Source organism: Curcuma longa, unplaced genomic scaffold, assembly GCF_044706935.1.
Source record: "Curcuma longa cultivar G26 ecotype Majalengka, Jawa Barat unplaced genomic scaffold, ITB_CL_G26_1.1 contig_17336, whole genome shotgun sequence".
NCBI lineage: Eukaryota > Viridiplantae > Streptophyta > Magnoliopsida > Zingiberales > Zingiberaceae > Curcuma > Curcuma longa.
The window spans coordinates 63,156-77,430 of NW_027430570.1; the positions used below are offsets into that span (position 1 = coordinate 63,156).

General features: G+C 38.3%; 2 protein-coding genes across 2 annotated transcripts; one reads left to right on the forward strand and one right to left on the reverse strand.

The window, feature by feature from the left end:
• Window positions 1-1,664: 1,664 nt before the first annotated feature.
• On the forward strand, window positions 1,665-11,573 carry LOC141816583 (thioredoxin reductase NTRC). The gene is made up of 10 exons (XM_074704328.1): window positions 1,665-2,050; window positions 2,845-3,058; window positions 3,235-3,340; window positions 3,982-4,247; window positions 6,028-6,307; window positions 7,575-7,682; window positions 7,957-8,043; window positions 8,116-8,220; window positions 9,019-9,149; window positions 11,283-11,573. The coding sequence occupies exons 1-10, from the start codon at window positions 1,825-1,827 to the stop codon at window positions 11,341-11,343; spliced, it is 1,584 nt and encodes a 527-aa protein (XP_074560429.1). The 5' UTR covers window positions 1,665-1,824; the 3' UTR covers window positions 11,344-11,573.
• A 525-nt stretch (window positions 11,574-12,098) lies between these two features.
• Window positions 12,099-13,666, reverse strand: LOC141816592 (putative aspartic proteinase GIP2). Its single transcript, XM_074704340.1, has one exon. It carries the CDS (start codon window positions 13,659-13,661, stop codon window positions 12,372-12,374), a length of 1,290 nt encoding a protein of 429 aa, XP_074560441.1. The 5' UTR covers window positions 13,662-13,666; the 3' UTR covers window positions 12,099-12,371.
• Window positions 13,667-14,275: the final 609 nt, after the last annotated feature.

A 14,275-nucleotide genomic window follows, 5' to 3' on the forward strand; every position in this document is an offset into this window, starting at 1 on the left:
GAGTTGGATTATGGATGACTCTATTAACAACTGACTATAATTAGATTCCTATACAGATTAACTATATATACATATACTTAAGTTCATTCTTATTTAGGACTAATGACCATAAGTAATATATATATTAATTAATTATATATGTTGGAATATTCGCAGGAATATTTGTTGAAAATTTTAATAGAATATTTGTTAGAGAATCGCTCTATTTTAAAAGATTAATTTATTAAAAATTTCACAAATTAATATTTGGAAACATGATAAATGAATTAAGAATGGCAAACATTTAGGCTCTGTTTACTAAGATGGAAAGGTGAAGAAAAGGAATTGACCGTGGGGAAAAAATCATAGGGAATGGTAGACTAAGGAAGAAGAAGATCACGGACTTGTGTGGAGCCGTCAGCTGTGGTCTCGGCCGCACGAGGTGACCTCGTGCTTGCGGAACCTCTGGCTGAGGTCGTCGCCTTGCGAGAGGCACGGAGCTAGCTTGATGGGGCTAAGTCGCCATGTAAGGGATCTAGTTGCACTCTTGTGGGTTGAATTGACGAAAGTCAACTGTAGAGTGAATTGGAAGGTATAGAGATTTGTTTTCCGTCCAATTTAAAAGAATAAAAAATAATTAAAAATTAATCTGTAGATGAATTTATAATTCTGTCTATCCATATAGTAATATAAATATATATATATTTATAAATTAAATAGAGGAAAGTTCATCGTGAATTTTTTTTGATAATTTTTTATATTTTTGTTCTCCCGAGTAAAGACAGCATTATATTGCAACTTGCAGGGAGGGTTGAAATATTCAATAAAATATTTGTTAGAATATTCAATAAATTATTATATTTCGAAGATTAATTTCTTTCTTTGTTCTATTTATTTTTAATTAATTATTTTCTTTATGACCTGAATGCTTGATATTTTTATTTTTTATAAACAAAATTATATATATATACACACACATATATATATATATATATATATATATATATATATATGCTAAATTAAAAATAATAGTTATATAATATATTAATATAAAAACTATAACTTATCAAGTAATTATGTTTTAAAAATTTACATTGGATTATTGAGTTTGTGTTTGGTTAAATGTGTTAGGAGTCAATTAATTTAAGTTGGCAATGGTAGATTTATGAAAGATTTAACAAATAGATTTAGGCACCTTTTATGTCATTCTATAATATATTCAAAGTGCCAACTAATTTGTAAGTCAGTTTGTGTTCTGAAAATTATGATTTTTTTTTCTATGTTTTACTCTGAGATGCTCCAATCTGAATATTTTAGATATTAAAAAACATATATTTTTAGCATTAAATTTCAGTGAGGTTGACTTTAAAGTGATTTTTAAAAAACAATTTATTACTTTATGTCAAAATTTCATAGTGCAAACTAATTTGTGAATTAAAAATATAAATTTATTTTTTATTTAATTAGATTGTATTCAATTAGTAATTTATAAACTTTTAAATGTCTAAATATATAATTTAGATATTTAAATCTCAGTGCTACTTACTTGCAAATTAAAAAAATGGATATAATATAATTTTTGACTGCGGCAAGAGATTAAGTCAATGGACGAGTAAGTAACTTAATCGTCGGGCCACAAGCAGAAGCGAGATGAAACAAAATGAAACGCATCGAGACAGCAGAGAGGCGTGCGGACGGCGTTGGCGTTCGTTGGGTTGGGCGATCGGATAACGGATGACGCGAAATTGTTCTCCACCATTGGAACCCTAAACTAGCCAAGTCGCTGCCTCCAAGATCTTCGCTTCTTCCCCGCTCTCCTCCCTCCACTCCCTCTCCTCCGCGCGGATGGTCGTCTTTCGCGTGGGAATGTCGCCGGCCTTCGCCTCCGTGGCGGCGCCCTCCACCGCTTCTCTGTACGCCCGGCAGCCCCTCCTCTTCCGGGTGTCAGCTGCGCTGCCTCGATGCGCCTCCCGCCACTCGGGTCTGAACTCCTCAGTCGGTCGCCGCGTCGGCGGTCCTGTCGTTGCTGCCCTGACGGCCTCCCCAGCCGGCGATGTTACTTCTGCTGAAGGTATAAGGCGGGCGTTGTCTCGCTTCTGCTTTCGAAATTTCTGGAGAATCGGTCGGTGCTACACCGGACTAACAATTAGTTTCGTGTTACATGGTCATAGATGACGAGCGTTCTTCCTCCAGCTTCTAAATTTCTTTTAGAAGGATCTCCGGTTACTTTCTTGTTTCATTTTAATCGGAGCTAGTTATCTATAATTCATTTGTTTGGATAGGCTGGAGTGTCATCAGCATCAGTCAATCGCTCGTCTTTGTAGTTTGCTCATAAATGAGAAAAAACAATTACTTGAATGCAAAATTAGTGATAGTATCTGAAGAAATTATCCTAGAAAAAAAGACTATTGACTGTTCTTATATTCTCATGTTTTAAAGGCATGATTGTTAGATCATATTGCCAAAAGATGATAGTTGACAATTATTTGCCATAAGTTGTCTTCGTGGGAACCATAACTGATGTCTACTGACACAAATGCTCGACTTTAGTTCTGGTTTTAATTTGAATTTCTTTATTCATTGGCAGTTGTTGCTTCGTACAAGTTTATACCAATCTGCTTTATCAACAATAATAACAGTGTTAATTTATGGTTGATTCATTTTAGGAAAATGTGAATTTGCTTCCTAGCTTTTCTTTTATTCTCTCATGGTCTGTTGGAGATTAGAATATCATGGTTAATACATTATCTTGTTTTTATATATATTTATTTTAATCTAATTCAATGAGGTACTGTATAGATACTCTCAATGAGCTGTTGGAACCTATCGGGATATTTCTTTAAGAGTTGAAGATGTTTGTTGCAGATTCTTCTGCTAGAGTTGAGAATCTGGTGATTATTGGTTCTGGTCCAGCTGGATATACTGCAGCTATCTATGCTGCTCGTGCAAATTTAAAGCCAGTTGTGTTTGAAGGATATCAAGTAGGTGGTGTTCCGGGAGGGCAGCTAATGACTACTACAGAAGTTGAAAATTTTCCAGGGTTTCCTGATGGAATAACTGGTCCTGATCTAATGGATAGGTATGAGCATCATGCTACATACTCAAATCTTCCTGATTTTACTCTATTAATTTTTGTTTGTGACCTTTCCTTTCCATCCATTGGTTCCTTAGTTTTTCCTAATAGTTAACAAGTTCAATGACTATAGCCATCTGAATATTATATCCTTACTTGATTACGTATTTATACTGACGTAGAATGCGCCGGCAAGCTGAACGATGGGGTGCTGAACTTTTTCAAGAAGATGTCGAATTTCTTGATGTAAAGACTAGTCCTTTCACTATCCGCAGTAGTGAACATGAGGTGACGATTATTTTATCTGTTTGATTTATTCTGGCAGGATTTATATGCATGTTGTCTTTGTTAGTTCAACTAGAAAAGTAATGTTATGGTGGCTAGTTTGCAACTGTTTCACCAATGATTCTATATCCTTGCATAAGAAATATGGAAGTCTGGAACTCTTAATTTATGTTTTTTCTCATCTATTAAATCTGCTTGTAATTTCAGTAAACGCTTTAATGAATAGCTAAATGGCAAATGATGATTTGTAGAAGTAGCAAAGTAAAGCCCTAAAGATAGTAGTGGAATGCGATCCGTGAGATTGTGAAACCACTTTTTTCATTGTCCATCAATCATCATGTTTGTGCATAGATTCTGAAAGATAAATGAGTGATAAGAAGGTTACTGAGCAATTAAGTTATAACTTCATTCACGACACAAGTTTATTGTTAAAGCATTTGTGGAAGTAGTGGGTTTTTGTAAGTTAGTTTATTGGAAGGCAACCTTGCAATTTTTTCTGGTGCACATTATAGTATCCTGATGTTAATTTTTTATTTCTATGGTTCCCTTGCATACATAGGATGCTAATGTTGCAACGTTGCTGTTGTATTTCTTTTTCCTATAAGGTTGTGAATTAATTCCATTCTCTTGGTTTTCATATACAGGTAAAATGCCATAGCCTTATCATAGCAACAGGAGCCACTGCTAAGAGACTTTGGTTGCCTCGTGAAGATGAATTTTGGAGTCGAGGGATCAGTGCTTGTGCAATATGTGATGGAGCATCTCCGTTGTTTAAGGGGCAAGCTTTGGCGGTTGTTGGAGGTGGCGACACAGCCACTGAGGAGGCAATATACTTGACCAAATATGCTCGCCATGTACACTTGCTTGTTAGAAAAAACGAACTGCGGGCATCTAAAGCAATGCAGGACAGGTTTGTTTAAGTTTGTGTTACTATTTTGTTCTCCAAAGTTCAAAGTATTTAGCTGAAGTCCTTGGATTTGTCTCTTGAACACAAATTTCTGTTTCTGGTCACCAGCTTAGCAAGTAACATAAATAAAATTTACCTCTAACATTTTGTCTTGAAACTTTCTAATATTGTATATTCTTTGCAATAATGGATGTCCAGTTTAATGAGCTTCAATGTTCATCATCATCCAATCTTTTATTTGTCAAATTTCTGCAACTTATTATCTTAAAAAAATTTAAAATTCTGTATGCTGATAGTTTGAAATTAATATTCTGAAATTAACGAATCTTGTACTTGTAGACTCAAGGTACTTTAATTAACTAGGTGGGATTGAGTAGTCTCCTTTCCTATTTTTACACACTGCCACAATGAGCCACTTGGCTTCAGTAGTGTGATTGCATTTTAGATTTGTGTGACTTCATTCAGGAACAAAATTTTTATCCATCCATAGTAAGCCTATTACCTCACCCTGGACAATTTTGAAGTTATCGATAGTAGATTTTTTTTTCAACATCCAGGAAATTTGTTTGTAGTTGTCGAACAATGTAAGAAAGCAATCACAGAATTGAGCAGAAATGAACTTAAAATCTGTTCTTGATTTCTTTTTCTGTCTAGTATGAAGCTTGAGTAAGTGTCGAGTTTTAGTACATCTTACAACTCAAATGTGTGAATGCTGGTGTATTTTACTTGAGAATAATGTTATCTGAAGGATATGGCCTCTGTTTAATTTGAAGAAAGATGGATGTTTGGATGGAAATAATTTGTAGTGATTGGTTCTATGATGTGTAGTGAACCACGGGGATGGGATTAGTTCAAGGTAGTCCAGATTGGTTCTATGATGTGTAGTGAACCACAGGGATGGGGTTAGTTCAAAGTATTCCAGATTGGTTCTATGGTGTGTAGTGAACCACAGTGATGGGGTTAGTAATACAGATTGGTCAATACAAAGTGATTGAGCAAGGAAACAAGGACTGCTGGCTGAAAAACTCCCCACGCTAAACCAGCCTCCTATGTTGACCAGCATCATTATTGTGCTGATCAATAAAGGATCAGCCAAGATTTTTAACTTTGATCCAGACATTTATTATTTTGTGGTATATTCATAATTCTAATAGTAATAGCAAAGGAAACAGAGGATAAACTAGAAATTCAAGCAATATGCATCAAACACATCTGTGAAAGATTAGACTATGCTTGAAGGAAAGGCTGTTTAGTTGCTTTTATATGACCACCATCATTGTTGTGCCTCTCTATTTCACTAGTGTATGGTAAGGAAGATCAGTGGCTGTCTTCCAGAAAACAAGGATGTGGTTGTGAAATATCAGGTCATAAAAAATGTCATTTCACCTTGGATCAATTGTGGTCCAGTTTGATATGAGAACCCCAACCTGTTCTGTTTTACCTATGACTTCCTTATGTCAGAATATTCTTGCCTACATTAAAAAAATACCTCTACTGTTTCTTAGTTAACAATAATTACTGAGAGTTATATTGTTAGATTTACTAGAAATTTCTAGGTTTGAAACACTCATTGTTCATTATTGTCTTACCCTGCATCTTATAACCTGTCAAATGGCATTCCAATTATGCCTGACTAGTAGATCAATGCTCATATGTCAATGAATTCGGTTAAACCTATTCGATGGCTCTTCTACACATGCCTGTTGGTTTAGTATTGATAATGGTAAATATTCAACTCCCTGAATGTTTGTTTAACAGGTTGCTTATGGCGAATGTTTCACAGAGTACTCAACAATCCAAATATCACGCTGCACTACAATACTCAAGCTGTGGATGTTGTTAGCAATAGCAAAGGCCAGATGTCTGGAGTTCTAACAAAAAGAGTGGATACAGGCGAAGAATCAGTACTTGAGGTTAAAGGACTATTCTATGGTATAGGCCATACTCCAAACAGTCAGTTGTTAGAAGGTCAAATTCAACTTGACCATTCTGGATATATCATAGTCAAGGAAGGCACTGCAAAAACTTCAGTTGAAGGTGTCTTTGCTGCTGGTGATGTACAGGTGATACTTTAAAATTGCCTTGCATTGTCCTAGAACAATTGACTTCTTGTCATATTCGGATTCCAATAACTATTTATCTAAAGCAAGTCCAGAAAATGAAAATACAAACATGCTTTATATGCTTGAGATTGAATTTTGGTAATGTTTAACACACCATGCTGTGGCTGCTGGGCAATTCTTATTGCTGTTTTACATATTAAAATTGGAAAAATGAGTTAGCCATAGATACACTCAAGACAGATAAATTTGAGTTATATTTTGGATGTTAGCAATCACACAAAACTAATTTGTTTGTTTTACTCTTAAGTTAAAATGCGGTAGGTTGTGGTGAACATATGCACTGCCACCTTTGTGGTAGGAGTGGCTGCCACTAAAGCCAGGGGTTGGTCCCTAAGGTTGCATTAGTTGTGCAAAATGCAGTTTCCATGTTTTTTCTTAAAAAAAAGCTGGGCGTATGGGCTCTAGCAGACACAAAGGGAGGCAGGAATTTTCTTAAATTTTATTGCTGTGATAACATGGAACAACTGTCTACATTACTTTTATTCAACACAATTTTGCTCCCTAATCTTTTGTCTACATTAGTTTGCTGCATGTCTCCTTGTAGTTGAATGCTTGAATGTTTATCTGTGGAAGTTCCAAGCTCCAGACAGGAAGCAAAATTTGAATAGTGTGAATACACCTTGAAATACAAACATCCATATATCTAGTGAAAGAGTAGAGCAACATACACAATGTTGAAGACTGAACCAACCCTTTTGTTTTATTAAGTTATCATTTAGCTTTCAAGTTTTATCCTTGTTTGCACTATTTGAACAACTTGATACCACTCCAAGCTATCATTTCCAAATTCATCTTCCAGGCACACTGAGATGCCTCAAGGTTGCGTTTAGTTTGTTGTCAAATTAACTATGTTAAATTGCTCACTATCTAGTGTTTCATACTATTAGTCCTATTGATTGCTAAGTGATTGGTTGCCTGCATTAGTTGGTGCAAATGAAAGAGTGGAAATAACCCATAAAATGGTTGTTTATTTTTGATTCAATGGAATATTGTTCCTAGAAGCAAACCCCTCAACCAACTTAATGCTTATCTCCTACTAAAAAAAACCAAGGCTAACAACATATAAGGACTACTCTTGCATGTGAGAAAGGAGCTTATGTTCCTAGTCAATAATATAATTTTAAAAAAATATGATCCGGTAAAAAAAACAGTTTTTGATGATGAAGCAATCAGTTGTGTAGGTTTCTCACCTTTTTTGTGATGTTAGGATCATGAATGGAGGCAAGCCATAACTGCTGCTGGTTCTGGATGTATTGCTGCTTTATCTGTTGAAAGATATCTAGTCTCCAATGGTCTGCTTGTTGAGTTCCATCAGGTAAACACATTAAATGCGAACAGATAATAGTTTTAATTATCAAGAATTCTAAATACTTCAGTTATAAATTTCATCTTTGTTTCCTTTATTGTTAAGTTGTCATACAAGTTGCTTTGCTAAATGTTGTTTGTTTTGGTGATATATTACCAATGTGTTGATATGGAAAGATTAAAACAAATCTCAATTCAGTCACATCATTTTTATTTCATTATGGCTAAAACTGTGTACTGTTCATATTTGTATGTGCTATAATTTTCCTTTTCTCAATTTTTAGCCTGTCCCTGAAGAGGCCAAGAAGGAACTTACAGACAAGGATGTAGAAATGGGCTTCGATATTACAAGGACAAAGCATAAGGGACAGGTAACGGAGGTTCTGTAGCGCCAGCAACTTAAGAACTAGCCCTGTTGTTTAACTTGCTAATTGTTTTTGCAGTATGCTCTACGGAAGTTATACCATGAAAGTCCAAGATTGTTGTGTGTTCTATATACTGCACCAACATGTGGTCCATGTCGTACACTGAAGCCTATTTTAAGCAAGGTATCGTTTCAAATAATTTAGTTAAAGCAAAGATACTACTATGCATAAGTATTTAATCCCAGATACCCACTATTTTCATATTTCTTGTCATCTTTACTATATTCTCCAACAGTGGCAGGAAGACTCCTTCCTGATAGAACGTGATCATTGTGATAAGCATTGTTCCTTAGTCATTTTTTACCAAAAGAAAGGAAGATATATGAAATTTAAATTTGAAAATCTATAACCTTGCTTTTAGCATTGCTTCTACAGAACTAAACTAAACCCTGCATTCTACATCAGTTGATAAGATGATTTCTCACTCTCTTAATAGTTGCTGCTAACGATATAGTAATGTTTTATTGCATAGCATATGCACTCTATGATGATTTGTACTCAGTTTAGAAGTCAGAAGAAAATCCACACAACTAGCACGTACAATTTCTTTTAAGAGAAACTAAAATTTCTGTTTCCTTCTTTGTATGCTTTTCTAAGATTGTAATTTTTAAATAGGTTTTGGCATACAAATCAAGAGAATGTATATAGGCTTTTTTTTGTGTTCTGGATTTACGAGGTAGGAAATATCTTTTTTTGCCCTCTTTGTTAACTCATTCACATGGCTGGTTGACTTTAAGCATAATAAGGGTCAATGTGTAATCATAATGAAGCATGGAAAGAAAGTGGCACAATCACTATTAGATCTTTGTCATATTGGCCTGTACACTGTGTTTTTTCTTTGTGTCAATTCTAAGAAGCCTCAACATGGATATGAGTCTTAGTTCTGTTAGTATAAGAAGATGGATCTGTGGACTATGGCAGGTGATTGATGAATTTGATCTGGATGTGCACTTGGTTGAAATTGACATTGAGGAAGACCCTGAAATTGCAGAAGCAGCTGGAATTATGGGAACACCTTGTGTTCAATTTTTCAAAAACAAGGAAATGATCAGGTTTGATTGTTCTAATCCGTATTTGTCTGCTTATGTTGAAATATAATGCTTGGACTTTCTTAAACTCGCTTATTCCTATATGTATGCCTGTTGATGAGCTTTTGTCTGTTGCTGTTGCTTTGTTATAAAAATAGGCCAAAAAATCTATAGACTGAAGAGTCTAATTCTTTACAATATTTGGATATTTAGTCTGGTTTGTAAATTCCCAGATGCAATTAACACTATCCTCTCTGTTTATTCGAAGTTCCTGGAAGGTTGTATCTTTTTGTTCTGTATACATTATATGGATCTGCATGGACATTCACTTTTCATGGCAGCATTAGCAAAGTTTAGATTGTTCTAATCTGTATTTGTCTGCTTATGTTGAAATATAATGCTGGACTTTCTTAAACTCGCTTATTCCTGTATGTATGCCTGTTGATGAGCTTTTGTCTGTTGCTGCTGCTTTGTTATAAAAATAGGGCAAAAAATCTATAGACTGAAGAGTCTAATTCTTTACAATATTTGGATATTTAGTCTGGTTTGTAAATTCCCAGATGCAATTAACACTATCCTCTCTGTTTATTCGAAGTTCCTGGAAGGTTGTATCTTTTTGTCCTGTATACATTATATGGATCTTCATAGACAGCATTAGCAAAGTTTAGAATTGTCTCTGTTTATATTAAGGTTCCATGGTTATATTAAGAATTCCGGTTATTTATCCAATGTGCAATAGAATAACAAGGGATTAAGGATAGGACAGCATTCACATATCTTTCTAGCATAGTTTTAATGTTAGCATATTTGTAGGGTTGAGTTTTTTATATGGGGGGTTATTGATTCAGCTGAATGTTTCTTGAACCTTCTAAAATAATGCAAGAGATTTGGAACCATTGCAATTTCATGTTACAAAGGACTATTGTGAAGTTTTATACTTGTTTCCTTTCAAGCATTTTTGCCTCCTTGTTTAAACAACACACCTTCTGCACCTTCTTTATAGGTGCCCCAAATATCCTGGGTTTGGTGAGGTGAATTAAATCTTCTTTTTCTTTTTTTATTATTTTGACAGCCCAAGCATGCTTGTTAAAATAATAATAATACTAGTAGATTCATGAGAATGAGAAGATTCCACTCTTTTTAAAAGTTGAAATGGGTTATTTAGGAGTTCTGATGGAAAACTTGTTGATTGTCTAAGACATGACATTTTGACTAAAAAAGCATATTAGAGGTTTCGTAGAAGCTTCAGATCCAGCATTCATGTTTTTTTTTTAGAGTTGCAATAAACCATCAAGGAATGTTGACAAAAACTCTTTGATGGTTCAAAACTTGTCATTTTTGGCTGAAGACAAAAGAGGCTTCTTAACGGTCTTAGGTTGAAGGTTCATGTGGGGTTTGGTTGAAAATGGTTCCTCACCTTGATGGCTGGAGGGAAAAAAACATTTTGGCAAGAAAGAATTTATCGCATGCTTTCTTGTTTTTCAGATGTATTTGACTTGGAATGGGTCATCGGGGAGTTTTTGTCACTGTCCCACTAAAAAGCATCTGAACTCTCTGAGACTCCTATGAAGTCTCTGTAGTTTTCTAGCCAAAATAATATAATTTTGATTATCCATTTCAACAAGAAAAAAGTTTGGGGTCTACCTCTCGTTCTCACAAATCCACTGGTACATTTGTTTTTCCTGAAAATGAATACATTTTCAAAAAAAAAAAAAAATGAAAAAGCAAGAGGTTCAGTCAATCGGACAAAGGGTATTTTGGGTTACGAAGAGTGGTGCCTAGTGTGGGCAAAGTGTCCTTTCGGAAATCTGCCTTTAAATTTCTAAGCATATCAAATGCTTTAAACTTGATCTGTTATAATTTATTTTAAGGACCAGCATTTTCTTTCCCCTTCAGTGTCCTCGTCAGGCAAGGAACATAATAAATGTAAGATTAAGGTAACACTCTAAACTGATGATAAATACTGATCATTTTTGGTAATTGTTTAGTTGTACCTTAAATATATATGGTTGTTTGCTAATTAATTACCATCAAGAGCATGTAGAAGAGAAAAATAACTTCACGTGTTTGCCTTACTTTGAAACTAGCGTAGGTAATTCTGTATCATGCTGCTACTTTATGAAGTGTTGCTAATTCTCTTGGTGGCTGTACCTGCAGGGCGATCTCAGGTGTGAAAATGAAGAAGGAATACCGGGAAGTTATTGAGGCTAACAAATGAATAAAACACATTTCCAGCCTGAATAGTCTTTTCGAATAATGTTTCACCCTTCCATCCTAAAAGGCTAATTTTTTCAAAGAGTCGCAGAAATCCAAGTATGTACTCTTAAATCCAGTTCAAGATTCAGCAATGCATAAACTTTATTGTGTTTTCTTCCAAACATCAATTTGAAATCTGGGTTAGTGGCTTAAATTCAATGAGTAAAATCTCATTTGTTTGATTCGAATTAACAGCTTCGTTGTGTAATTACATTAAGTTGCACTGCATGTTGGCCATGCATTGACGTATATCCTGAAAATAAACAAATTATGGCAATATGCGTCCGTCTTCCACCATTTTTCTAGAGCAATTCGAGATTCTCACTTGTCAGACTGCTCATATGTCTCCTTATCTTGCCAATCCTTCTGTTGCACGTAGTGTGCTTCATGTCATTGCCATTTGATTTGATGATATCCACTGCGATCCATTTTCCACCTAGTCCTGTGACAACTTCAGGCTGCTTCTAGTCTCGTTTCAATCCCAGCTAACTCTGCGTCTCATGTGCATTTTTAATCGTATACTCTGTTTCTCCAATAGCCACTCCTTTTAGTCTGATTTCTAGAAGAATCTTGGCAATCCACTCCGTAGCAGCTTCCTGCACACTTCGTTTGCCTTCTTGTTTCTGTCATCTATGAGTATTCCTTACATCCTGCCTTCTTGCTGTCTCAACATTTGACAGTAAAGCATTGTGTGCCATCTTCTCATCCTCATCCTTACCCTATCCTGATCCAAACCAACTTGTGTTTTTTTTAAGAACCAAGGCAACTTGACTTTATGAGAAGTATAGTTTGCTTGTTTGTGACTAAAATTAAGCTCGACATTGATTTGAATTCGTGATTCATCTCAAAGCCTTCAAATAAACACCAACACAAAACCATTCACTGCATAAAACTTCAAAATTCCAACACTACAAACCTTAGTTACGATCGAAACCACTCCTAGTTAACCTCGTTTATTTTACGGAGAAATTAAGTGCCAATTTGTTGAAGTCAGAGCAGCCTGGAGGTGAAGTTGAAGTTGGAGCAAGTGGTCTGATAGAACAAGAGCGAGGAGCTGAAACCCAACCTCGATCTCCGCAGATCGAATTGCAGCAGGTTGTCCTCCAATTGATGCCCCCCAATGACGATCGACGTCGTCGGCCTCGTTCCGCCGTCCACGAATCCCAGGCACAGCACCTTCCCCCCGGCGCCCGCCTCCACCATCGTGTTCGCCCCCCACATCGTCCAGTTCGCTCCCTCGCCCTGCAGTACCAGAGTCACCGCTGGAACAGCCGGGCCCACCCTAGTGCTCCCCAGCTTCGCTGCCTCGAAGCAGAGCCCGAACGGCGCCACCGGCGGCACGCGCGGTACCCCCGCCAGCGCCGACGCGAAGGCCCCCACCACCGCCTTGTAGATCGACGTATGCAGGGTCGTGTAGGGCGTCGCCGTGCTGATCTTTGTCCCGCCCACACCGTCCTTGCCGATGGCGAGCAGCTTCGCGTCTACCGGCACGGCCTTCTCGCCGACGCGGATCGCCGTGACGCCAATGAAGTACTCAGCCGACTTCTCATTCCCGAAGGAGGCGCCGGCGGTGCTCACCGGGTTGACGAAGAGCGGCGTGTAGGCTAGATACTGCGCTACGTCGGGGTTGTAGGTGCCTAAGAATTGGTAGGGTCCGTCTCCGAAGAAGATGGCGCCCGGCCCAGCGTACGAGGGGAGGCAGATAGCGAACTTCCGGGGGAGGTGGAAGGCAGCGGAGAGCAGAGACGGCATGCCGACCTTGTTCCGGCCGAGGCCGGCCATGCCCTTAGCGCCCCTAGCAAGTCCCTTCAGCAAGGATGTGGGAGCGCAGGTGAAGAGGAAGCTGGAGGCGGTGACGAGGGGGCCGGAGGTATACCCGTCGGTGGAAAGAACGGAGAGGACGTCGGATTCGAGGGATCCGACGGTGCTAGTCTCGATGAAAGAGTTACCGGGGAGGAGGCCGCAAACGTTGTCGCCGCACATGCCGGAGCCGGACATGGCGCACTGCGGGGAGTCGCAGGGGATGTGACGGCGAGTGGAGGAGACAAAGCCGGAGTCGCAGTCGACCCAGAGGAAGCGACCGCCGAGGTCGACGACGAGGGTGACGTCGACAGCGGGGGTGCGCTGGCGGACGCGAGTCAAGTACTGGAGGGTGGCGGCGTTTTTAGTGACCGGGAGGAGGAGGGCATGAGGTCGCGAAGTGGCCGCACTGGAGAAAGATGAACGCGATAAAAGGAGAAGAGAACAGAGGAAGAGTAGCAAAGGTGCCGACGAAGCCATAGATATTGTTGGAATGGACTGTTGGACTGTGACGCGGAGGAACTTCTATTTATAGCAAAAACTAGGAATTAGACCCCAAAAAATCTAGATTTGATACGTCAGTCAAGGTAGTCAAATCTAAGAGAAAATCTAGCCATCAGTCAAAAAACGCAGCCGGAGCCTTAAACAAGCTGCTCACTATCCACGGCAACGCGTTCCTGTTAGGTCTTACGGCCTCCAACGGAATTAGACTCTGAGGGCTTACGGCGCTTCTGACGAAGTAATCTCCAAGCTGCTCACCATCCACGGCAACGCGTTCCTGTTAGGTCGCTTCGACGAGGCCCTCGACGCGATAAAGAAGGTGGGCATCTCTCCGCTGAAGCTCACGTTCGCCAATGCCCTCGGGTTGTATGCGAGAATGTCCAAGAGAGTGTGGGATGCGAAAGTTGACAACTTGAAGAGATTGGGGTGGTCGCAGGACCAAATCGTGGCGGCTTTTGCAAGGTATCCTACCGTGTTGGGCGTGTCGATTGAGAACGTGAGAAAGAGAATGGAGTTCGTGAAAGAGAAGCTGGAATGGGAACCAGAGTTGACATCGAAGTATCCATATGTTCTAGCGATGTGCCTGGAGAAGA

What these genes read in the sequence shown, in the direction of transcription:
- LOC141816592 (XM_074704340.1), bottom strand. Translation starts at nt 13,661, where the DNA reads ATGGCTTCGTCGGCACCTTTGCTACTCTTCCTCTGTTCTCTTCTCCTT.
- LOC141816583 (XM_074704328.1), top strand. Translation starts at nt 1,825, where the DNA reads ATGGTCGTCTTTCGCGTGGGAATGTCGCCGGCCTTCGCCTCCGTGGCG. An exon ending in TGCTTGTTGAGTTCCATCAG is followed by an intron (nt 7,683 to 7,956) that starts GTAAACACATTA and finishes CTCAATTTTTAG; the next exon opens with CCTGTCCCTGAAGAGGCCAA. An exon ending in GGACAAAGCATAAGGGACAG is followed by an intron (nt 8,044 to 8,115) that starts GTAACGGAGGTT and finishes TTGTTTTTGCAG; the next exon opens with TATGCTCTACGGAAGTTATA.